The 26,598-nt window shown below is 39.5% G+C and overlaps 1 protein-coding gene across 2 annotated transcripts in view; it reads right to left on the bottom strand.

Moving 5' to 3' along the window:
- The window catches only part of LAMA3 (laminin subunit alpha 3), a 114,623-nt gene extending 93,612 nt beyond the window's left edge, over positions 1 to 21,011 (bottom strand). For both annotated transcript variants that reach the window (XM_026842373.1, XM_026842374.1), the window contains exons 1-6: positions 20,866 to 21,011; positions 8,860 to 8,977; positions 8,128 to 8,246; positions 6,361 to 6,531; positions 3,190 to 3,287; positions 1,627 to 1,742 (exon numbers count right to left, since the gene is read on the bottom strand). In XM_026842373.1, the coding sequence (XP_026698174.1) occupies positions 1,627 to 1,742; positions 3,190 to 3,287; positions 6,361 to 6,531; positions 8,128 to 8,246; positions 8,860 to 8,977; positions 20,866 to 20,913 (670 nt within the window). In that variant the 5' untranslated portion in view covers positions 20,914 to 21,011. The remainder of the gene's footprint in view (positions 1 to 1,626; positions 1,743 to 3,189; positions 3,288 to 6,360; positions 6,532 to 8,127; positions 8,247 to 8,859; positions 8,978 to 20,865) is intronic.
- Between the last annotated feature and the right edge of the window lie 5,587 nt (positions 21,012 to 26,598).

Here is a 26,598-nt window from a genome sequence, read left to right as displayed (position 1 = left end):
CTCCTTGCCTCTAGGGCCAAACTGTCTGTGAGCTACAGCTCACAAGTATGTATTTTAAGAGTGATGGGAAGTTATTTGCTCTGATTATAGTAATAGCATTTTCTCTCACAGGGGAATAGAAACCCCTTATACTTCACCAAGCATCTTCTTACCACTTTAAGCCATTTGCTGACCCATACAGTACTGGGAAACTCATAGCGAAAGGTTGGGATTATCCCTACAAATTCCTACCAACCTCTTCCAATCAGTTTCTCTCAAGGGACACGAGCCTTCTTAACCTCTGGGAAGCTTAACAAGGTTGCTTTAATTCCTTCACTACTGGCTGCCAGGAAAAGAGGTCTGCACCTGGCAAACACTCTCAACAAATCACCTCAAACTGCTAGGAGCAATCCATACTAAAAAGGGCATATTTTCAGAAGTAGTTAGAAGCAAAGTAGTTTTGGCTCAGAATCTTGTAGGTGATCTTTTATAAATTAATTATTTTTAAAATATGACATTATTTATGCTCTCTGTCTACCTCTTTCCTGGCAGAAAATGTTTTCCTTTCAAAGAGGGGAATTTCAATGAGGTTTCAAATATTGTCCAAAAATTGTGTCCTAACATGCCTATCTCCTATCAAACATTTTAATCATCTTCCTCCCCACCCCCAACACTCAGCCTTAGTACTACAGTTTTGATTAAACAAGTCCTCTCTTTATTCCTCAAACTAATTATATAGGCATATCTCTTTGGCTTTCAAATAAGGTTCCCCTCTTAACATTTTGTACTCACTGGCTACGCTACTTTCAGGAATGGCAGATGAGGAAAATAAATCAGGCCAGACACAAAGGAAACTTCAGGCTGCCAACACATTTGCTCAGAGTAGGATGTGCACAGAGATGGGAACACTGTCTGTATCACATTCACTGGTTTCTGTCCAGAAAGGTGCAAAACACCCATGTGTGACAGTACGTATCCTCCACCAAAAGGGGATCCATGTGGTCATTTTCTTTAACAAAAGAATGAAACACAGGGGAGGTGGGAGACAGGTCAATGGGCTTCTGCAGCTTGATTAATCAGTCTGTCGGGCTAAAGAACTCCAAACTCCCAATCATGAGCACAGGAAGGGGTGCAAGTGTGGAACTGCCAGGATTCCCCACCAGAAATGCCTTTGCGAACAGCCTTTGAAAACAGAGGGCAGCTCAAGCACCTGTAAACAGTGGCAGCCTTGAGCAATTTCTCTGCAATCTGAACACCAAGAGGCTGGGTGATGGGGAGGCAAATTTTGGAGTTGTACAGGATGCCTATAGTCTCTGCTCTGCTTGGGGGGGGATCCACAATTTGTCAACAGACAGCTATGACTGTGGAGAGATGTTAACCCAATGTACTACAAGAAGGCTTCCACTTTTCTCATATAATATTCTCACATAAATTACTATTTTAATTGCTTAATAAGAGAGGAGAACATAAATAGTATTCACTGCATCATCGTTTCTTTATTGCTGCATGGAAAGAATTTTATCAGTAAAGAAAAAAGGTGTTGAAACATGCAGTGTGCTAGTTATGTTCCATGAACATGTGTGCTATGGCTAATTCGCACCCTCTCATCAATGTCCCTTTTAAACTAGCATCTTTTGGGCTACTCACGTTCGCATATGTTTGTGCTCCCAGCTGTTGCGGGTTGCCACTGTTTCTGATTATATCCAGGGCAACAGCTATCACAGGTTTCCCCACAAGTGTTATGCTGACATTCACACTGAAACCTACAAAAATGAAAGCCTTTTATTCTACTGAAGCTGGATTTAAAGTTTTTTTCATATTTTTGCAGTCCAAGACTTACATATAGTGTGAAAAGGACAGGATATAAACTCACATGTAAATAGGTCAAACAGTAATACTAGAATATTTTGGAAGTTTCCTAAAATTCTGCATGACTAATTACTTTAATCATGTGATTATGAGTTTATTAGCACAGATTACTTATAAAGAATATTTATAAATTTATTCAGTAGACTGTATTATGTAACTTTATTCTAGAATATTAAAGACAATATACAACAGTTTAGGATGTATCCTATTTTAGCTTCATTCCAAGGGTCAAGCTTGTACGTACATCAAAATATTTATCAACTTCATACACATGCCTTCATAATTTTTTCATTATGTTTTGTTTACAATAATTTTATTAGTGTTTTTAATAAACCAAGATCATAACACTGCCTTGTTATTTTTAAAATAGTACATACTATTCATCAAGAAAATGTCATTTATATTTATTTTGATGCAGCTGAATAGCCTACTTAAAGGGCAGGCTCTCATTATGGGTTAGGTCTTACTATCACGCATAGTAAATGAAATCCAAGAGGAACAAAGACCTTGAGACTGGAGAGGCCTTTTCCAACGTTCCTCTCTTATCTGTGTAGTCTAATAACAAAGGGGCAATAAAATTTTCAAGTATAACCACCCTATTCCCATAGATGTAACATTTTCTGTACTTACCATTCTCTAGAATAGACATCTGAAAAGGAGGCACCCATCTGCACAATTTTCATTAAAACACAACTGAAAATATTGCATTGTCCTGATAAAAGTTTGTTTCAGTGCCATCATGGATAAGAGCAACAGCTGGTTTAAATCAGGCTTTTAAAACATGTTTTAGTGTGCTGGATTTGGCTAATTATTCACAGTCGCCTCCCTATAGCAGATAAGCTGAGGAGCCTGATTGGATTCCTTGTAAAATCAATATGGAGATCATAAACTTCACAGGGAAAGGGAATAGTTCATTCAGTTTGTTCTTATTTTTTCTAGTAATGAGCGAAAGACATTCATTCGATTTTGGCTGAGCTCAGTCATAATGCTCAGTACATCCAGGAAGTTCACTAACTTTGTGATTGAGTTGGGTTTGTAATTCCTGCTGTTGGAAGATGATATCAATCCATGTTTTCCCAAAAGAACTAAGGGTTTCTAAGAAATTATTCTATCTGCCAAACTCTTATTTCAATTAAACAGAAAAATCTAGGACTTTTTATTATTACAATTCACATACAATATCTCTTGACATATTTTCGTGTCACCCATTAGCAGATTCTATTTTTTTAAATATAAAAAATCCCTGTAAGACTATATGATTCTATAATTTTAAAAAGTCATTGGAAAACATTAATGTATTGTTTTTCTCATATTACTTAATGTTATGCTCAGTTTACTTACTGGTATTGGTTTTCAGCACTCTGTTCATTGCATGCTTCAGCATGGCCATGACAAACACATCGACCACCAATACTGATGTCCTTTATACTGTAGTAATACTATGGAACAAGCACAAGAAGTACATATAGGTCTTTCTTACTTGTATTATGGTCAGAAACATCAACAAGAAATTGTTAAATCTTGCTTATCAGAACTTTAAAGGCATGCCTTTACAAAAGACCAAAGTCAGGCAGCCAATGGTTAAACCTCTGTTGATGTCTATGTCTCAGTATGAGTACAAGCAAATCAAAGTCAATACCCTTGGGGTGCCTGATAGCAATAGCCTTGTACAGCGCACACCAGATGCATATTGCTGTAGCTCTCCATTCCTCAGCAGCTACACTGCCACCAGTACTCAAGCCCAAAGCTTGTTGAAAGCCAGCCTGAGGATGGAGATGTAAATAACTGTCAAAGCATTCCTTTATGAGACTGTGGTCAGGCCAACACACAGGACATGCTGGTAGGGGCAGTGCAGTTTCCCCATTCAGCCAGACATGATCACTAAACACTAGAAAGAGATTAAAATCACCAGCCTGGTCAGAATCACTCATGACTCAAGCTGGATATGAAATTGTGACCTGAAGTTCAATCACTTTGTGTCATCCTCATGCCATGCAGGCATCCAGGCAACAGAAGATAAAAATTTAATTGGTTCAACTCAGTGAAAATATCATTAGTGTATATATACCAATAGTAACTTCCGCATATATTTTTGTAGCTCAGAAGTTGTTTCCTTGTCTCCTTAGAGCACCAGGCAGAACAGATAGCTGGTTGTAAATCTTGATCTTTATGTACCCCCAGAAAAATTAAAGAGGCAGATTTAATGCTACTGGAGGATGAAGAGAAAAAAGGTCAGAACATTATGAAGGTACATCTCCTGTGCTCACTCTATTCACAACACATCCCCTCTAAGTGGTATATCTAGACTCTCTCAGGGGTGATCCTTCCCCTCTGCTCAGCACTGGTGAAGCCACTCTCTCAGGGGTGATCCTTCCCCTCTGCTCAGCACTGGTGAAGCCACACCTGAACTGCTGCATCCAGTGCTGAGCTCCCCAGTACAAGACAGAGTTCAATAAAAGGCCACGAAGATGATGAATGGACTGAAGCATCTCTCCTATGAGGAGAGGATGAGAGAGCTCAAACTGTTCAGCCTGAAGAAGAGAGAGCTCAGCTGGGAACTTATCAATGTATATAAATACCCGAAGGGAGGGTGCAAAGAGGACGGAGTCAGGCTCCTTTCAGTGGTGCCCAGTGACAAGACCAGAGGCAACTGGCACAAACTGAAATGCAGGAGGTTCCCTCTGAACATTAAGAAACACTTTTTCCTTGTGAAGGTGACCAAGCACTAACACAAGTTGCCCAGAGAGGTTGTGGGGTCTCCCTCCTTGGAGATACTCAAAAGCTGTCTGGACGTGGTCTTGGCCAAGCAGCTCTAGGTAGCCCTGCTTGAGCAGCAGGAGTTGGACCTGAGGGTCTCCAGGGGTCCTTTCTAACCACAACCATTCTGTGAATCTGTGATTCATTTTGGTTGCATATACAATCTCTAATTTTACATAGGTGGAGTTGGCTGGCACAGAGGAGATGCTTTTCCAAGGCAGAGAGCTTTTCCAACTAACTCTCTTTGCTCTAGGCAGGTGAAGAACAGTAGGTGGGATATACAGACTAGGAAATACTTACTTGCCTTCTGAACTATCGTTATTCAAATAAACACATTCATTTCTAACTATGCATACCATTTTCATACTGCAAGTAAAACTTTCAGGTAAAAACTTACAGGGAAAAGCTTTCAGTGTTTTCAGCACAGCTAGAAATGATCACTGTGACTCTTGCCAACATATTTTACAGTGTTTTTTGGTATAAGAGTCTTCACAACCCAGTCTAATTTCATACAGCTTTGCAGAGCTATGCTTTACTACTAATTGTACTCTCACTGGTCAGTAGTAAGTCGAATTAGCAATAGGTCAAAACAATTAACAGGCCAAACTGCCACAGTGTAGACATAAAACATACTCTATATAATTTAGTGTGTCATGAGCTCAAACCATTAACAGGGAAAGCCAGACAGTTACTTGGATAGGAGAACAGAACTGGTCTGGTTTTCATCTGTTTCTTTAAGTTTAACACAAAGATTTTCCTTAAGAATTAACTATTTCCTAGACTTGGAAGGTTTCTGCAATAAAAACTTGTGCTCTTTTTTAACAATTTAATAAAACACTTGACATTTCATTCATCTATCCTGCATCCCACGGCTATGATAACATCAGAAATTCCTTACACTAAAACTGTGCTGCTTGCCAAGTAAACTAAAAGCTGCATCTACATCTGACTGTGAGCAACATCTGAAAATTTACTTAAGACAATAAAGGTACTTAATGGGAGTGCTGTCAAGTAACTGGAATAGTTTTATGTTTTTCAGTGCAGAAACCCTCACACACATTTGTGCAGTGCCTCACCCCAGGGTTTCCTCCAATTGTTACCAAATCTTCATTTTAAATGAAAAGGTTAAAAATAACAAAACAATATGAAGTCTGCGATCTAAGTATATGAATTTCTATGTGGTGTTCCCTTGAGGGAGATTAATTTCCTTACATTTCCCCACTGAATGGGAGTGGGACTTTGCCTTTCAAACTCCTGGATAGCCCAAAATCCACTGAAAACACCTAGGCATCTCAAACAATTTGTAGAAAGATTGTAACTTTCAGGTACGCCCTTTGATTCCCGCTCTGTCAGAAACTCAGGTACTGTTTCTTGAAAATCTTTCTTTGAATAAATAAGGGAAAGTAGTGTCAAATAAAGCTGAATAAATTTAGTTCCTCAGTTCTGCATAAGATAGATTTCCTCTTTGGCTCCTTATAGCTCCCATGATGTACCCAACTTCCTTCCATTATCGAAAACAGGGAAAGAAGATGGTTTGTTACAAAATAATTAATCATTACTTCCCCTCCATAGATCTGTGCTGACTCAGTTACCTTCTTGTCTCAAACGAACCTGGAGAAAATATGGGGATTAAAGGTGGGTCACTGTAAATTTTGATTGTTAGGATGTTGCAAACTTAAAACATTTGGATGATTTTTTGGTCTCTAACATGCTGAATATTATTGTTGAGCATATCTTGGAGAAAACAGTACTTACTCTACGGGTTACAGTGGGGTCTCGTTGAGCTTTCGATATCAAGTGTCCAAGAAGCGTATTAGTTCTGAGAAAATGAAGGCGGATGTTTGTTGCTTTTGTGAATTCTCGAAGACTAGGGGAATAAGTGAAGTTTTTTGCTCCTGGGCGGCCATTTACCAAAGATACTACAATCTAACAAAGAAGGAAGCACATTTTTGTTAAAATATAATACCTGTAAGTGTCAGTAGTGGCACAGAACAAAACTAATTTAAGAATTCACAAACTTATTATTGTTCCTGAGCATATTTGCAGTAACAATTACACATTTCATACTGAAACCAGGACATTGGGAAAAATAATGTTGTTAGTCTTGGATCCTCCTGAATTCTCATTACGCATTATGGCACATTGGGGGGAAAAAAAAAAAAAAAAGTGCCTCTATCTGTTTTGAAAACAGTAGGTATAACACACAAAAAGTACATGTTTTAATAGGAAAAACAATAAGAATAGTTGTGAATAGCTATATTAGCAGTAGGTAGTGTCAATAGGAGTTTTGCCTGAGTAAAAACATCAGGTTTTGGCTCTTTGCCAAAGCACATTTATTTTTGGGTTAAGGCACAAACATTCCTGGAAAATATTATTGTTACCAGCTCCAGTGCCTGGGAGCGTATTAATGGTCTTTTGGAAGAAAGTACACAGTGTTGCTTTAGAAAATCCCCTCACATGAAAGCAGGTTTATCTGACTTTCAAAACAAGGGCTCTGGTACGTTTTTATTTTTTAAAGAAACAGATGCCAGCAGCAGCAGCCTAGCATATTGAATCTCTATTTAATTAACATCCAGTGTGCATGTACAGGACTGAATAAGAGACTTAATTTATTTATAGCCAAACAGATAACAGATTTCTATTTTCAAACGGCTTCTATACTCCAAAGCATGTAATAAGGGAATGGTGACAGTTCTGATTGCAGCACAAGTCTTTTAGGAAGTCATACAGCATGTTAATAGGGGACGGGACCAGCAGTGTTCTACAGAAATTATTCTTTACAATATTTTCTTAGGAAAATTTTACAGATACGTTAATAAACAAATTCTACTTTAATATGAAGCTACAACGCCAGAACCATATGCTCAAAACTCTGGATAACTCTTGAGGACTTCAAATCTGGATTCCAACCACATCAGGCATAAAAGGAGAATATCAGCAGGACCCATCAGCACAACCAGGAGTGTAACATTCATTTAAATAACAAAAACCACACTTCTGCATGCAAGGAACAATGGCTAAAACCTGAGCAACATTTTCCAAACACATGTATTATATTATAAACATGTAGCATATTATATATTTTTTTATTAAAGAGCTACTTATTCTTGAATGGTAAATATCTGTTTCTACAGCCTTTACTCCCATGAGCAATTCTGCTGTAATAAGTTCTGCTATGTAGATTGGAAGTGTTCAGAAAATGTGGTCAACATAATTCAAATGCATATAGCTAAAGCGAAGTACCAAAATCACGATCAAAATCAACACAAGGTGGCTCTGAGCAGCTCCTACTCCCACAGGGAATGGTGAAAGTCAGGAGGAACCAGCTCGCCCTCTAAAAATCTCATCAGTTACTTAAGTGCTTGGTTATGGACTTATTAATGTTGAATCAAGCACTCATAGCTGAAAAATTACTTCCAGTTCTATGCTTTTATTGAAACAGCAAACACCTGAAACCGATGCTGCTTGCTTCCAGTGTTCTACATTACTTTGAGGTAACGCACTGAGAGGTAAAGCACTTACCTCTCCATTTTCAAGAGGCAGAATGCGAGAGTACTCTGTGGTGCAAAGGACATCACTGTCCCTCCTCACTGGAAGATCAGCTTCCTTTCCGAAGCGCTCCAAGCAATCTGCTTTGGAGTCTAGTCAAGTGAGACAACATTATTTTTTAATGTGAAAATAAACACTATTTCTCTAATTTAAATTAACAAAGAAGAATCCCTGTGCTTTCAGGTAAATTCTCCCCTGTAACTGAATAATAACAGTGATTATGTTGCTTAGCACAGAAAAATGGGAATTCCTAAAACCAAATCCTTTCTCATTCTAAGCAATTCAGTGGTGCCTGGCAAGACACAGCACACTGTTTCTCATCTCATCACTAAGAAAGCTATACATGTACTCCAAGATTTTACATCTGTATTTCTGATTTTTGCAAGGAATCCTGGGGTGCCATGCGATGAAGGACACTAGTTCTGACAGACCCCAAAACCAAGACAAACAAGACAAAACAAAAATTCCCAACAGACTGAAAAATATTCATGTGCTGAGGTACACTTTCAAAATATCATACTCATTTTTAGTTACACTGTTGTCACTAATTTATTGTGGATAACTAAGACAAGAGAAATGTATTTGATGTTCACTGTCTTCACTGCAGTTGAAATCTTCACTGTGCCCCATGGTCTGATGTTCCTATCCTGAATGATTCAAGAGACCTGTCCACAAAAGAGCAGTTACACAAGGATTGATACTCACGAGCAAAATATTGCCAAGGAGTGTAAGTTCTTCCAAAGTCCACTGATCTTTCTAAGATCCAGAGATCCGGACGAGGAGCATTTGCAAACTTTATAAGGATATAGGCAACATGGAAGAGCTGGTAACAGAATATACACAGATCTTATCAGGAGCTTTTTGAACTCTATAAAGTACCACAATACTAAAATTAATTCAAATAAACACCTGTTCTTACGTGTACAGTGAGAAGGCTATCCTCTGCAGTTTCATTCCCATTAAAATAACAGGTCAGATTCTCAGCTAGCTATCTCACCTGGCAACATGCATTAAGAAAGTCACAATAGGCCTGTCTGTGTTAAATGCCATCTCTTACATTTTAGGAATGCTGTTTTGGACATGACTGATTGCTTGGGTGTATAAAGAGTACATTACTTGACCTTGAAAAGTCAGCATCTCAACACATCATTAACTCAGATACTTTGCAGCATCCTGGTACCTCTGTGTTGCATTCTAATCATGTAATTGTGCTTGTAGTCAAGGAAAATCACAATGATGTAAGAGAAAATGCACACACCCTTTACACTGGGACTCCTTTGGTTGTGTTTGATAGTAACCTAAGCCACCTGTTCCCTCACTTTAAGAATATTTCTAGTTAATTTTGCCCTTTGACAGACTTTCCAAGTAACAGAAGCAAGATGCCCCAGAATTTTGTGGTTATCAAGTAACACGGGAGAGATTCTTATGACTGGTAGCTCATGCATTGTCTGAAACAGTTCATAGAGCTTCATCAGCTCAAGGTTCCCAAGGCCAAGAGTCTCATCTGGCTTCTTTGGGTGCTCATTGTGTATCAGAGCAATAGACCACAGAGACAGAAAGCTCCCAAACACCAGAGCAAAAATGGACTTGACAAAAAAGGAAATTGTACTGTAAGTATTTTGGGATAGTCCACAGCCATAAAAATCAGAACATCAGCAAAATTACCTCTACACAGAAGGTTGAACACAGAATGATTCTAAGGGTCATTTAGAATTTAAACAACCACAACATGGATATGAGTTGTCATAAAAATGATCTGATACTGAGGTACAGTCAATATTCAAGTGAAGCTGCACCAGAATTTCCCACTCAACACCCTCAATTCAGAATCATTCTTGCAAGAGAGTCTTACTTTGGTGGGGGAGGCAGGAAGTTACAGTCAATAGTCTGTCAAGTAACTGTTGCCATAGCTCCTTAAATTACTGATGGAAAGTGTCTACATTCTGACATCTGACTGTCAGAAATAGGTGAATACTTTGAGGACTTGTGGCAAGATATGTTCTTACTGAGTTTCTGATACTCTTTGCCTAAGTAACTTCTGCTACGTGATTGGAGAGTTTCAGAGTAGGGGTATGGGCCATACTGACATTACATGTCATCCAGTATGGCCATTCAGTGCAAGGACTGGTATCCTCCCAGGAAAGCATAATAGTTCTGAAACTCCTAAGAAAGTGTTTCATGCTCTTGCTTTTGGCCAGCTGAATCTCTCAAGGGGCACTACCCTGTTCAAACCAGGTTCGCATTAGGCGGGCAACTGCTTATCTGTTAACAGTCTTACTTCCCCTATGTTTTAAGGTCTTTGGGAGTCCCATCCTTACATGCATGTTAACAAGTGTACATAACACTCTGTGTGTTGATTGATACAGATTTAATCAAGACAAGTGGTTTAGAAAGCTCAAGAGGAATATGTTGGGCTTGTGTAGCAAGATTTTAGTAGCAGGGTGGAGCTACAGGGTGGCTTCTGTGAGAAGCTGCTAGAATTTTCCCCTGTGTTTGACAGAGCCAATGCCAGCCAGCTCCAAGACAGACCCGCCACGGGCTAAGGCCAAGCCCATCAGCAACGTTGATAGTGCCTCAGTGATAACATATTTAAGAAGGGGATAAAGAAAACTGTGGAACCACAGCTAGAGAGAGGAGTGAGAACATGTGAGAGAAACAACTCTGCAGACACCAAGGTCAGTGAAAGAGGGGGAGGAGGTGCTCCAGGCACCAGAGCAGAGATTCCCCTGCAGCCCCTGGTGCAGCCCCTGGTGGGACAGGCTGTGCCCCTGCACCCATGGAGGTGAACGGTGGAGCAGAATCCACCTGCAGCCCATGGAGGACCCCATGATGGAGCAGGTAGATGTGCCTGAAGGAGGCTGTGACCCTGTGGGAAGCCTGTTTTAGAGCAGGCTTCTGGCAGGACCTGTAGACCACTGGAGAGAGGAGCCCACGCTGGAGCAGGTTTGCTGGCAGGACTTGTGACCCCATGGAGGACCCACACTGGAGCAGCCTGTTCCTGAAGAACTGCACCCCATGGAAGGGACCCACACTGGAGGAGTTTACAGCCCATGGGAAGGACTCACACTGGAGAAGTTTGTGGAGAACTGTCTCCTGTGGAAGGGACCCCACGCTGGAGCAGAAGAAGAGCATGAGGAGTTCCCCTGCAAGGAGGAAGGAGCAGCAGAGACAATGTGTGATGAACTACTGCAACCCCCATTCCTCATTCCCCTGCACTGTTTGGAGGGAGGAGGTAGAGAAAGCAGGCATGAAGTCAAACCCAGGAAGAAGGGCAGGGTGGGGGAAGGTGTTTTAAGATTTAGTTTTTATTTCTCATAATCCTACTCTCATTTAATTGGTAATAAATTAAACTAATTTCCCCAAGTAAAGTCTGTTTTACCCATGACGGCAATTGCTGGGAGATCTCCCTGTCCTTACATCGACCCAAGAGCTGTTCATTATATTTTCTCTCCTCTGTCCAGCTGAGGAGGGGAGTGATAGAGCAGCTTTGGTGGGCACCTGGCATCCAAACAGGGTCAGATCACCACAAGGAAACAAAAGAATATAGAAAAGGTCCTGCCTTCTCCAGGGCCCCATTGCTTGTAGTCATGTCGTGGAATAATTACAATGACCTTCTACCTACTCTCCAAAAAAGCAGATGACATCTGCTTCAGCTTGTCATTTAGTTACTATATTCTTTTACTCAGATGCTACTCAAAGCACTGACACAGCCAATCTTGTCTCATCTTTCATAACAGGTGATACCTTCTCATAAGCATAAGCAAAATAGTAGCAGTGAATTCCATTTCCACAGTGCTTCCACACTGTTGAAGGAATACAAGACAAGCTCACTTACACATCAGTGTCACCCTAGACTATAACCTTTCATAAGCCTCTAAAGAAAAGAGTGGCCAAAATGAAGTCACACAATAGTAACACAGATGAATCAGCACGTGGCACTTGTCAAACACCTGTATGCCATGTCTGCTATGCAGTTGTGGAATTTGCTTAAGCCTGTGACTATTCAGTGCATGTGAAGTTGAAGTACTGTGCAATATGTGTATTATATCAGGAACTCTGCAAGTCTGCCAATGCTTAAAGAACCATCTTCCAACACCATAGTTCACATACTTCCCTGTAAACCACAAACTGAAGAAAAAAAAATGTATGGCAACTTTGAACTACTGTTGCATAAGAAATCCTTCAATTCACATGCAGCTCTCCTTACATCTCATAGTTTGAAATACTGCTCAGGTTTGCACAGTCACATTCAGAAAGGGGAAAGGGATAGGTCTTGATAAAAATTAAATTAGTGTTAGTGAATGACAATGTATCACCAAAACTTAGTCACCAACCCTATAATCTGTTCTGCTTCTGATTTCACACGGCCACCAATGATTTGGTTCTGCCCTGGATCAAGGATGCAGAATAACACCTGAAAATCCAAATTTCTGCTATGACTGAATACTGACCAAGTTGATGAATGGTCTCTCTCCAAATCTGATGAGGCAACAATGGAAGAAAAATAATCCTTGGGTTAGCAAATAAATCCTAACTAAAGACAGAGGAGTAACCTTGTTGACATGAGACCGAGAAAAGCAACCATTAAAAACAATTTTAAGCATTTATTCTAAGCTGCCATTTCACTAATTTAAACCTTGATCCCATTGTATTGACAGAAATAAGACTTATCCTGAAAAAAAAGGCATAAAAAACTCCAAGCAATTTTTTTCTTCAGTCATTCAGTTTGGGGAATAAAGGAGGCAAGTTTCTTCATTTTTGAAAAAAATGTTTATTTGGTTGCTTTTAAGTCAAATTTCTTTCAATAAAAAAGCAATAATTTTGCAAAATGGGTGTTAAAAATATAAGTAAGCATTAAATATAGGTGCTCTTTTGGTGCAATTATATAATAGTAAAAAAAAAAAATCACAAAAAAAATCAGAAACATGGCTTAATAAAAATTCTGAGAGTTTTCTTATATGAATAAATAACTAAGTTTCAAAGTAGAAACAGTATTTTGCTTCTAGTAATGGAAACAATCCACTCTGGAAATGCATGCTTGAAGGAGGATGTATTTGTGTAAATGTCCCAACACCATATCCTGCTGTAATCTAGCAGCATGGGTCAAACCTGATAGATTGTCAGCAGCTGGAATTTAACCAATTCCATATTGATGTGACCTTTTCCTGTTCACTCAAGGTTGTTCAGATTTTAAATATTCTTGCAAACAATGGCCTTAAAGATTTATAAAAACCAAGATAAATTTTTTTAAAAATCATCCAGTAGAACAAGCAAAACGTCATGCTCATCTGAGAATGGAAATTATAATTCAGTGCTAGGAGTTACCACTATTACGTTATAAAGATAGAAACATTTCTATAGAAGCCGTTACAGGTGAATTTAAGACTGTTTTAAAAGATCTCATCTAAGCTGAGTGAAAATCACACTGTACCATTGTTGATGATAAAACATTCATGATCTCTAACAGCATACATACTACATGTCTTAACCCAACAGAAAGAAAACTTCCTACAATCACTGCATTCTCACGAAAAATTTTAAAATTACGATAACAGTAATTTAAAATATTTTCTCCTTAAAAGTTTGAACAACACTTTCAATAGAGAAAATTCTAAGATTTGTTTGAATCCTGAAATACACACAAAAATGGAACAAAGATGTGCATATACAAAAGTATACTATATATTCCTCCAATCCTATCACCATAGACTAAATACACAATACTAAAATGCCGGAATGACTTGTTAAGTAAATGCTGGACATAAACTAGTACAAAGAAAAACCACACTATGTTCTGAACAATTGTTATGCTGAGCGCTGCACATGTAGCAAAGAACTGTTTTCAGTTTTTGGCTCATGAAGAACAAAAATTCCTGAAGTGTGGTAATAACTAGAACACAACTAGAACCAGGTAGATCATCTATCTGACCATTCTAACTGAACTGTAGAAGCATGGAGAACAGCTGTTCTCAGTATGACAGTATTTCCTCAGACTGTATTAGCAGACATATTTACACCACCAAAACTTCCCTCAACATAATATTACTGTTCTTCTAGGCTTCTGACATCATCTTGAATAATGTCACTGGGGATGGCATTACACATTACACAGAAGATAGTGAGGTCCCTGCACTGAAGGACCTCTGCAAATTATGCCCTGCATTAGCAGACATGCAACCTTTCTCTACTTCCTGGATATGCTAGTAAAGAAAGTGAGAAAGAGGCAGAAATCTGATGATCATTCAATACGTAAACAAAACTTCTGACATGGACCAATGCAGTAGTGGGATTCAAGGAAGTGTGACTTGTGCACAGCACCCATTTCAGAACACATTTTAATGCCACTGATTTCACAGGGTTGGCATGAGCCTGTCCATTAATTTCTTAATGGATTGAGGCCTTAAGGTCTTGAGCATTGATTCTTCTCCAAGACACATAAATAACAATCTATTTAAATGAAATAAAAATCTCATATACTCTGGACAAAATGAAAGGCTTTGATTTCTTGTGGTTACAAAGAGGCAAGCAACCCCTTCTCCAGTGACCACTCAGTTGGATTTGAGGCACCCTTGCAGATCCAGAGACTCAATACTACTGACTGTCAGTATTTGATAATCGCCAACAATATATTTCACATATAAATATAATGTATTATATTTATATAATATAAAAAGATCATAAAATAAAATAATAATATAATAAAATATAATTAATATAATATTAAAAATGCCAACTAGAGAGCGCTGAACTAGTGTTTTTGGCACTTGCCAGCTACACTTCTGGGTATGTGGAAAAGCAGCTATGGCAGAGGTGTAGAGAATAGCCCATGTAGGTAGTATCCAAGAGGCAACAGATCCACTGAATGTGCTCCACACAGTTTAACCACATACATGCATATACAGCAATGCTAAAAGTGTGTGACCAGTGACAGTGCCTGGAGAGGCTCCCAATGCACAGCATGCCAAAGTCACTCCTTGTGTGCCAGCTTCAGTCCAGGGTGCAGAAGCCAAGAATGAGTGTGGGGCTTCCAACATTGTTCAGTTAGCACTGCACATGTATTCATATCACTTCTTCATTTAACTAGCCACTGAGGCTAAAAAGCTACACTTTTGTTTTGTTATGTAAGTGGTGCCTGCAAATATGCTCCACTGACAGGTCTGGAGATATTGTCTTTTCTCTAATCACAGTCAATGGGTGGGACCAGAAGGGAGAAGCTCTCCACATTTCACACAGTATTCTGGAAATAAGGAACACTTCCAGAAATGAAAGGGTAGTTCATTGTCCAGGTTCAATCAGTTAGTCATTTTGCCAAGGCTGCAGGCAAATACATTAATGATTGTTAGTCACTATCCTGAAATTTCTCATGGAGACACTTTTCCATTGGGATCTGGACAAAGATCAACTCAATGCTCATGATTATTTCTTACATATGGCTTATTTCTCCACAGAACACTGAAGCTATTCATATGGGAAACGATATGTACGATCCAGACCTCAGTTGTTCAGGAGATAAACATTACCATATGAGGGCTGCAGTCCAAAGTAAAAAACACAGTAGTACTCTCAGCGCTGGAAGGAAACACAGGGAAGTGTAGAGGGTTGGAGGCTATTAGCTGAGGTTCTGCTTTTACTATATTGAGTTGAAAAAGAGGTATTTAGGACAATGTACCCCAAAATGAAAGTAACATGTAAGAATGAGCATGAAAAGGGAGGCAGGAGAAGCAGAAATACAGACATGGAGGGAAGCAAGATCAATGAGTGGGAACAAAGACCTTCCTAAAGGGATGCTGAAGAAAAACCAGAGGAAAACAGTGTCAGGAAAGCAAAGAAGAACAACGAAAGCAAGACTATATTTTTGAGGATAATAATTAATATCAAAAGCACATTTTAAAGCCAATGACATAGATCTATTAATGCAAATGTATAAAAATGCTAAGGCATTTGAAAGGTCTTTAAGTAAAGCTTGAAGGAAACAGCACACATTGACTACATCTTAAAGGATAACATATGAGCAAGAAAGGATGTATTTAGGGTATTTCCCCGATTAAGGCTGGCAGCTCAGCCCAGAATGAGCTGCTTGTAGTGTGACTGAGGAATAAATGGAGCATGCATTACCCAACACAACTTTTAGAAACTTCTATCAGACAGCTAGCTGCTACTTAATCAGCTGAAATTGTGTTAATCTAGAGTTCACAAGCAGATTCACCTTATTGCGGTATGAACCAAAATCAACTCACTTCAAAGCATAGTGTTTTGTGGCATGTTCCCAAATCAGCTTCCTGCACAAACTGAAATACTCAGAACCAGAGTTCTCTAATATGAGGTAACACACTATTCGCTCTGCTTTTAGCATCTCCCTTTCTGGGTACTGCAGGGACTATATGGTGTCTTCCTCAGACCTAAAAGCCTCTTTTCTCCCCAGTGTGAACCAAAACAGCAGAGCAGGGGTCAGTGCTGCTGCAGAGGCAGAGCTATGCTGGGGTTCCAGAGGAAAGGCTTTGTCTCACAGCTGGGCAGTTCTGTAGGACTGCAGAAGCTTTATGCAGTGCTTCTTGTGCCCTCATCTGTAGGACTTCTTGGTGTTATTATAGAGGTTACACAATTCCACACTGGAGCTGGGTCTAATTTCAAAGTCAGCAGTAACACAGTCTTCAACAGTCAAGCACAATGAATGCAATAACTATTTTTGGAAGCCCAGTTCAATGCAGCTTATGATCTCCCAGCACCTCGACAGTTTCTTCCTACAGAAGAATGGCCTACAGGACACTATATTTTACAGAATGACAGTTACATTAACTGTAACTTCAGACCTATTTTAAGAAATTATGTCAACCTTTCGTAAGTTAAAAACAATTGTCTTAAATGACAGCAATTAGCCAAAGCTTATTAATATTCCGAACCACAAAAATTCTTTGTAAAGGTCTGAACATAACGGATTACTATCAAATATAAAAATTAAACCCGTAAGAAATACCTACCATACAAAAGCAACTCAGTTTTGCCAAACTGCAAGGCTTTTTTACAAAATGTTTATATGCTTTAACTGGCATATAACATAAAAGCATAAAGTCCTCCACAGGCCATAACCATGAATCTTAAATTTATGGTTAAGTTTTCCTCCCTCCCTAATAAAACTAATAATTTGGACATTACGTTCCACTGTGTGCCTTTAATTTACAACACTGACCAATAATATCACTACATAAAAACAATTCAACATTAGCACAGACTTCACTGAGCCTGTCTTTCAGTGCTATATTATTGCCACAAAAGCACAGTAAAAATGTGACACATAACTAAAAGCAACAATAACATTTGTGGACTACACTTTTTGAAGTGTAACAGTTAGACATTTCTTTTTTATCATACAACATCATGCAATCCTGAACCTTCATGTTCTTCTGAAGACAGAGTTCAGAAGAATACCTGAGGGAGCATTACTGTAGTGTCTGCTGAGCATTAAGCAAGTCAAAGATGAGGGCACACCTGCTAAAATCAGACAATCCAAAGAGTCAGGAGAAAGGCAATGAATTTCAGTCAGACATTCTGGATTCAGAACTTTTAAATATGTTGAAAACTACATTGGGAAAATCAGGACCAATTAAAGGAATAAATGAGACTTCATTTGATCCAAATATTTTAAACAAGTCAGGAATAGTCACAATGTAAGCAGGTATGTTAACAGGATTGAGAGACTGCCGCAGGGATCAACATTATAATTATTATTATTCAAAAGGACTGTGATTGATTAGAAATGTAACCATAATATGGAAAGTCAGAAAGGGAAGTAAAGCAGGGCTTTTGCTTTTTCTCATATTACAAAGTACAGCAAAATTAGCAAGACTTAACATCCTGAAGGGATTTTAACTTTCAAAATCACCCCTAGCCCTTGTGAAACAGAAGCAGCAGCAGGTGGGTGTTCTGTTCGAACTCCATAGTAGTGAGTGCTCAAACTTCCATCATGATGTAACTATGCAACTAAATATTGTCATCAGACCATAGGAAAAAGCTCCACTGGGACTCCCCTCTCAGTCTTAAAGCTATAATGGCAGGAACATAGTAAATTAAAAGCTTCTGACATCGCACTAAGTTCTGCTTCCTCTAATTTTGAATATTTGATGACCAACTTACAATTCAGTCATTGCTTTCCTGCATGCATATGTACTTTACTGTTTGTCCTGTTTTGCACATGCAAAAACATTTCCATATGTTTGCAGAAAAAGGTGGCTTATGTCAAAATAAAGAACAGAACAACTACAGAGTGAGGAAAACAACACCCCTGCTATCTTTTCAATATTACAGCCTGTGGTTCTGCAAGGTATTTAGGCACACATCTAACTTTAAGAAAGTTTATTTTTCCTTAAAAACCAAAACCTTCATTCCAGCTCACTTTGAGGGGGAATTAGACTCTGAAAATTTCTGTCTCTATCAACTACTGAGAAAGTCTGCATGACTAACACAGATTAACCTCTTAATTTTTAGGACACTAAAATAAGGTAAAATGAATTGGGGTCTCAGTGTTTACCCATTTGCTTGAATAGACTTACTCTGTCCCAGTATTTAATTTTCTTCTTCGTTATTATATTGTGCACTACTGTATGAATTTGGGGTGAGAGAATACTAGGCAAAATGTTGAAAGTGAATCTCACGTTCAAACAAATCCTGAGATTAAAGATTAACTGACTAAATAAACACAGATATGAGATAATGTCAGTGAAGTGAATAAAGAAATAAATAATAATTTTTAAAAATTTCACACTACTATTACTAAACCCTCATCCATCCACCAACTAAAATGATCCCTTCCTGATCACAAGACTTTTAAGTCATTTTGACCTTTGTCTTGGGTCTCCTTTGTTTCCAAGTAAGGGAATTCAAAGTCACCTTTGAAGTGGCACCAGAGTAAAGAGAAACACACAGCCTGCCACTAAGAAATCTGTTAATAACTACAAGAATTTTAGCACATAGTGGTTGGTCTTCAAGGATTCCCATAAGAAGAGGGCACTTAGTTCATATGCTTTCTCTGAAGAAAGGAGCTTTCTCAGAAGTTTACTCAACACATTAAAAAGAAGGTGTCTGTCAGTAGATCCTCCAAAGAAGCTAACAAGTACACAGTGGGAATAGAAGTTTCAGATGAAGCAGTGTGCTACACAAGTGTATGGTGGTGAGGATGATGCACTAGTGTTGGTCACAAATATGCTGGACTACACTGCAAAACAAATTACAGCCTAATCCTGCGTTTTGCAGAGAGCACGATGGATGCAAATAGCTCAGAAGGTAAGGTCTGCTTTAGCAGGAGGTGATCGTCTTCCCATGCCTATCCATAGCACCCTGCTCTGCATCCAGTGTCCTTCAGAAAGACACACTTCCTTACAGTTTGCTGGGAAAGAATGACTGAACAACTCACTTCACAGGAGAATAAAGCATCAGGGGATGCAACACCCCTCAACTGTTAAATGTAACAGAAAGAGCAACACAGCTCTGAGGTAGGTCCAACCACTGTATGCTAGGCTAATGTGGACACTGTGGCCTAAAAATTCATCAGGTTCTACATAGCTCTCCCTTCTTTTGTGGTACAGTAGAGAAAAGCAACCAACAAAATAGGCATGTTATTAATTTAATTACTAGGAAAGCAAATTCAAAAAGCACAGCAGTTTAGTTTAAATATTGATATCTTCTAAGTTGTCTGGCCATTCTGCACTGCTGCTATACTGGATCCAAAAGCACCAAATGAAGATATCCTCAAAATGAGAACAATTCCAGTCATGTGAGGGACAGGAGCATTAAAATCCCATGCAACAAAAGATGTAAAATAATTTGCACCTCAATCGCCAACAATATGGCAGCTTAGTCTTACAAAGAAACATTTTTCCTTAGTTACTCCTCCTCTTGCTGTCAACTAAATTGAATGCCTGTCCTATACAATCAGTCAATAAACAGCTACTACTGTCCACAATATATATATGCATATGTATACATATATTTTGCAGCCCCTAACATATATTTATAGTCATATATTTCCAGATGGTGTGAAGTTGCAGAGCATAACTAATTTCCCTGGATCAGCGCCTAATTATGGCAGCTGAGAATCCATCCCTATGGCTTAAAATACAGATACAGAGCCTTTACTGTTAGCTATTTGACTATTGCCTGCAGAGGAAATATGGGTGTTCATGTTACTCTCATATTACTAATTCATATTACACTGGTTTTGCTGTCCCTTCCCTTTTAGACCATGTTATCATTATTTTCCTGTCTATCTTTAAGATCTTGCTGGATGACAGAGGAAACCAGAAGGACCCTTGAGGCAAAAGCAGACTCCAAACATTATTCTCAAAATGTACGCATGGTAAGAGATCATGAAATCTTTCTCTGTCCATGGACAGGGGAGAATACAAAAAGGAAAGCAGAGCCCCAGTTTCAACTGAGCAGTCAGTCCCCCCTGTAACCTTCAGTTACAGTTATCTGTGCAAGAAAGGACACACTCATTAAATCTGTATCATGACAGTGGCAAGAACGCACATCAACAAAATTTCTGAAGGAAAACAATCACTTTAATAAAGTTAATTCCATAAAAAAAGAATATAAACCAGACAAAAAAGCTATGGTGTTGGAAGTTAAAATCATCAGTTCAAACACCTCTCCCAATTGCAAATCTTACATACAGACGCAAAAAATGATTAAACCTCACCCAATAGCTCATGCACTTACCTGTCTCAGATCTAAGGTGACATTGACTTCATTGTACTTCAAGCCCATAGAAAGTGGAGGACTCTGCCACCAGCGCTCCGTGCCATCAATTGCATTGGTTACCGGGTGAGCTTTACTGGGATCAGCAGCATTGCAATAATCACAAAACTGTCCCTGAAACACCACAAATTAAAAAGATAGTCTCAGCTGAAATCTCATGCATTGCAGCTGCATGCTGTTGTTAACGGAGATTCTGAACTAGAGCACTGACTAAAAATGGGGTTACATTTCACCTCTCTATTATAGCGTAATTTTTAATGTATAAATGACTCCCCTGACTATTAAATTACACACACCCTGAAACACACAATATTATGGTAAAAACGGAAATTTCAGAAATCCTTTTAAGCAAACTACAGTAAGTCTTAATGAATTTATTGATACTTTGGTGAAATTACCTATATTATGTCTGCAGGGGTGTCTGCAGAAAATTAATGAAACAAAGATTCTCAAACTTGGATTAAGACCAACAAACAAATTATCCTCAATTTTCCTAAAAGACCATGGAATATCCACATATGTATATAGCCTGGTATTAATAAAACCATTAAAAAATACTCTATCTGTTACTTGCCTATAAGTTTGGTGTTACAGTTTTATAAGACTGCTTTCATTTTTTTCATGCCATTATAATACATTCTGTATCAGAGACTTCTGAACAATATGTATTGGTGGAAAATGCAATGGATCCTATAGACTCTTCCCTTTAAATTTCCCTTTAGAGAATCCCATTGTATCTTCATTTGCAGAAGTTACCACCCAATTTCCAGCCTACAACTAAAGCCACAATCTGGAGATGCCCTGATAATGTCTCTTTGATAGTCTCTAAAACTCTTTGTACTCTTTTGTACAATAAAGATGAATTGAATAAACTCCAGGAAATTTAATTGTCTTTTAATCTGGCATCATGGCTTGCCTCACAAGCAATATTTTTATCTTCAAGAAACTGCATTTTACAGTCTACTAAGATTAGTGCTGAAGCACTACAATTATTTATTAAAAGATCTTTTTAGTGTTCCATCTACTTCTTACTCCAGTCACTGAGTGGAGATAATCAATGAAAATGCTAAACTGTGAGGGGCACAGATCTCTGTAGAACCCCAATAGAAAAATGACATTTTCATTGAATGGCAGTAATGGTTACTTCAGCTGGACAGTTGCTTAATCTGTTCAGCCTGTGAGGTGCTGACACTATTGGACTCCTGTTTTAAGTAAGGTAATATTTGCGCCATTCTCTTTATCAACTAAACATATTTAATCAAAAAGATGTGACAAATCTTTTATTGTTTCCACAACCCGTGTTGCCTGGCATGAAATACATTCTTACCTTTTAAGTATTAATAAAACCCCATATCACTGACCTTATTTTGTTTATTGCTGTTGTCAGACTAACCAGTGTAAAGTAACTGGAGCAACCATACTTGTCCAATTTTATCAGAGGAATAACATTAGGGTTCTCACATTCTTGCTCGGTACAGCCTTGCAAACTTGGTGAATTTAAGATGTTTATCTCTAGCAGAATTTGTTTAAGATCTGCCATAGTTACTAATGGATTGGAAACTACCTCTTCATTCTCATGTGATACAAATACACCATCTTGTGCCTTTCAAAACCAAACATACATGTTCACTGAATATTTCTGTGTTGGTAGTAATAATTTCAGCATCTGCATCTAGCAATGGTTCCATCCTGATCATGCTCTTCCGGAAAGCCCAGAATATGACTCTATTTCCAGAAGACATGGCTACCATTAGCTGTTCTGATTCAGCACTGCAGGCATCAACGTGGCTGAGGGTTAACTCTTGAGAATTCAAAGGGTTCTTTAGAGACTTACTAAATCCTCATGTACACAGGTTGGTTAGCTATGTCTGGAGTCATGTTGTAACACGATTCTCCTCTAGCTCTGTTAGAGAAGATGGTTTGGCTGATTTTCATGCAAACTACAATATGCCATGACAGTGCTGGATTCAGATACAGTTCACTGCAGCAGACACCACATCAGCCCGTGCTAGCTACAGGCAACACTGCCAGTTTCTGCAGTGACAACAAAGAACATCGTGTCACTATCTGCAAACTCAATACACTCAGAAATCAATCTGTGCACCAACAAGTGCAGTTACCACATCAGAGCATCTTTACTGACAACTGCATACTTGAAGTTCTGACATATGTATTTTACAACAGCACAAGCTTCCCTAAACAGTTTTATAATGTCCATGAAGTGTGGTCTTTAGATCTAAATCCACGTTCACAATGATCAGGCTGAAAAGACACAGGAAACAGTTGCAGCTCCAAGCAGTTTCAGCTCTGATCTGGAAACAGCCTCAAAGAAAGGCTGAATGAGCAGAAAACAATGGGGAGTATTAAATGAAAGCATTACATTTACATTCACCTATGTGATTTCAGCACACCAGAGCACTTGATCTGAACTCCAGATACCATCTTTTTCTTTTTGGGCACATAATTCAAAGAATTTCATTGCAACAGCTGGAGTTTCAGTTATTTAAAGTACATTCCAGCAACCCTGCCAACAAGGAAGGCAGCAATACAAAAAATGAAAGAAAATAAATTATTGGCCAGAGCAGCCTTCCCTGCTTCCCACTGGCAGTATCTCAGGCACGCTGTGCTCAGCCTGTCTGCTACAGGACACGTCTCCATTCCAGGAGACCGGGCCTCGAGACTGTTTGAATTTTGGCTGCAGTTCATCAGGCAGGCAGGTGTGCATTTGCTTGTGACCTTGTTACCCTCCTTTCTCCTGGTTCTCCTGAGTGAAGGAGAAAACTGGAACTGCACGGAGTCCACTGAAACACACCAGAGTGGACCAGAGACACCCAGGAATGAAAATGTCTCGCTTGTAAATTATAGAAGTGACAACAATGAAGGATTTGCTCACTATTTAACACCTAGCAGTTCTGTGCCCACTGGCAAGGGAGGAAAGGTATGCAGTTAAACTTTAATTCACACCTGCACACCACTGTGAACAGACTGGCAGACAAAACCAGGCATGCCATTTATCTATCAGTTACTGAAATATTTTACATTGCAGTGCATCCCTTCACTCAACACTGTTCTCATCAAGTCACTGTCCCACTTTCCAATATGCTAAGGGAAACATACTGCTTGCCACAGCATACGTCCAGCACCACCTTCAGAGCCTCAACTGAGCTGCCCTTGGAGGAACTGTCTACCCCACTGACAACCTCATGGAAGAGCTTTAAATGACCTCCAAATGCTCCTTCTGGATTTGCAGGGTACTAGAGGCTTCATTAAAAGACCCATCACCAAATGACAAGCTGAATGAGAGAAGCCCATGAAAGAGGAGTGGAAACGAAGCCAGGGCTGCTCTCTGCCTTTTTTTCAGTGCTTAGGATAGCACTGGGAACAGAGCTGTCTGCTCCATCCATGAGAATGAGGATCACTCTTCGCACCTTCTTTCCCAATTCCCTATTCCTAGAGCAACAGCCACCATCCATCCCTGTTGGGATCCCAAAAGTGAGTGACTCAAGTGTACAGCGTTGCTTTAAGTTGAACTGGCCTGACATGGTGGCTATTACACCTATCACTTTATGTAAAAGCCTCATGACCTTCCCTCCAACTCTTAAGAAACAACACGTGAATACTTCCGCTGATTTTAAATCCTTCTGTGTAAGCTCAGCTTCTGTAAGAGTTTAATGCACTTCTCTCCATTTTTCCATGGAAGAAGAGATTCTCTTATTTACAGTGTCTATGACCTTGTGAGGAGAAGTGCCTTGATAATACATACATTGTGCTGTTATCACATTTTCCATGGCTGGATTTGACTGATCTTTAGAAAGACTTTCCAACCCTTTTTGAATCACAAAAACTACTGGTAAACCACAGAAGTATTCATGTTATGTATCTGAATGGGGCTTTGTTAAAACTGGAGAGGGATGCTGCCATATCTGTGCTTACACAAAAGCTGCAAAAGGCACAGCATGCTTCCCTGGGCCAGGACTAAGCTATCAGTAGTCCTTCTGGGAACTTGAATCAGACATGAACCATAGCTGCCCTCTAGCCTAGGACTCGTAAAGCAAATATTTAAGAGGCATTTCCCCTCTTTCTAGCCTCTTCCTACATACAGCAAACCCTCATCTCCAGCTGAGTGTTAGTATATAAAGGGAACAATTACAAAAAGCATCAATGGCAATGGGCATCACACAACAGGCTTCGTTCCGCTTGCTTGACATGTTTATCTGATGTTTGCTTTGGCCAAGTTTTGTTATACTGCTATTTCTGATATTCCAAGACATGTTAGTATGAGATTTCACTGCAGCAGTGGGCTATAGTGTGTTGCTGAGAGATTACTGGGCTTGCTATTCACCTGGTATCATGGATGTTTCAGGCAACTTTGAACATGTGTATTGCATTCAGTATGGAGGGGCAGATGCCTAAACTTCAGAGGTGAGTTAGAAACAGAGGACCAAGCAGTTTCCTGATCGTCACAACCTATTTTTTGTAACCTTAGTTTAAGCATGTAGTACCTGTTACCCAGTTTTCCTATTAGTAAAACTGTGTATTAGTCAGCCCGTAAGCACCTCCAAAGCACTTTGAGCTTTTTATGACAGAGGACACTACACAGATGTAAGGTAAACTGAGATGTCATGGTGAGGTAGGGAGGCATGGCAGAGAGAAGTTCAGGGCAAAGCACACTGCTGGCTGTAGCTGACTAATGAACTTTGAGGGCAGGCTGTGGAATGGTGCATGCTCTCTTCTGACACATGACAAGTACATACACTGCACCTTCTTAGTCCTCTCCTCGTCTCTTGAGGGTCCGTCCCCATTAAAAAAAATGAGAATAAAAACACTCTTATCCATTGCAACCTCTTCTGAAACCAGATCTTAAGGGTTATTTCACTATTAAAACATGCAAACACTTTGTAAGACTTTGAAATGCTAACCCTTCTTCTGAGATGCTAAAAATTTGCTTGCATTCTTTCTGTATTGCCTGGAGTCAGAAAGCGGGTCATAAAGCTTTCGAAATCCCTTTCAAATTGCAGTTTTATTTTGGCTCTCTTCCCATCAAGAGAGAATACAAACAAAATGACTTTGGAAGGTCTGAGGCTTTAGGAAAGCCCCCCGTTAACAAAGTTTTGATCAAACTGATACTGAACACCCATCGCAGTACATGACAGTTTGGTGCATTTGTTATTCCTTCCTTACCCTCTCATAGACATGTTCATACGGGTTTCTAACAAAGGAAAAATTTATTTCCACTAACCTTTTGCCAGGAATTGTCCTTCTTGTGACTGGCACAAAACACGTGTAGTAATCTTATGCTACGCTAGGAGAGAACATCATCCTCCTCGCTGCCCTCTCTGCTTACACTCCCTGTCTAGAGTCCCAGAGAATCTCTGCCTTCCTCCAACAAGCAATGCACAGACGATAAACCTCCCGTTTAGTGCTTGTAAAAAAAAAAAAAAATACCACAAAGCCACCTGACTAAAACAAGCCCTCTCTCCTCACCGCCCTCCGGAAAGATGCCCGCTCTCCGCTGAGAGGTGACCGGTGCGGTACGTCCCCACCCGCTCCCTCCTTTACCCCCTCACAGAAGCATCAACTGCTCTCCACGGACCGTGGGCCGAGGCCACGAAACGCCGCCCGGGTACCCCCTCACCCCGCTCCAGGCGCCCGAGCGCCCGGCGGGACGCACGACTCACGCATCTGCGGCCGCGG

This window comes from Athene cunicularia (genome assembly GCF_003259725.1).
Source record: "Athene cunicularia isolate RWA chromosome 2 unlocalized genomic scaffold, athCun1 chr2_part1, whole genome shotgun sequence".
NCBI lineage: Eukaryota > Metazoa > Chordata > Aves > Strigiformes > Strigidae > Athene > Athene cunicularia.
The sequence above is the reverse complement of the archived record's forward strand: the minus strand, read 5'-3'. Positions and strand labels throughout refer to the sequence as shown.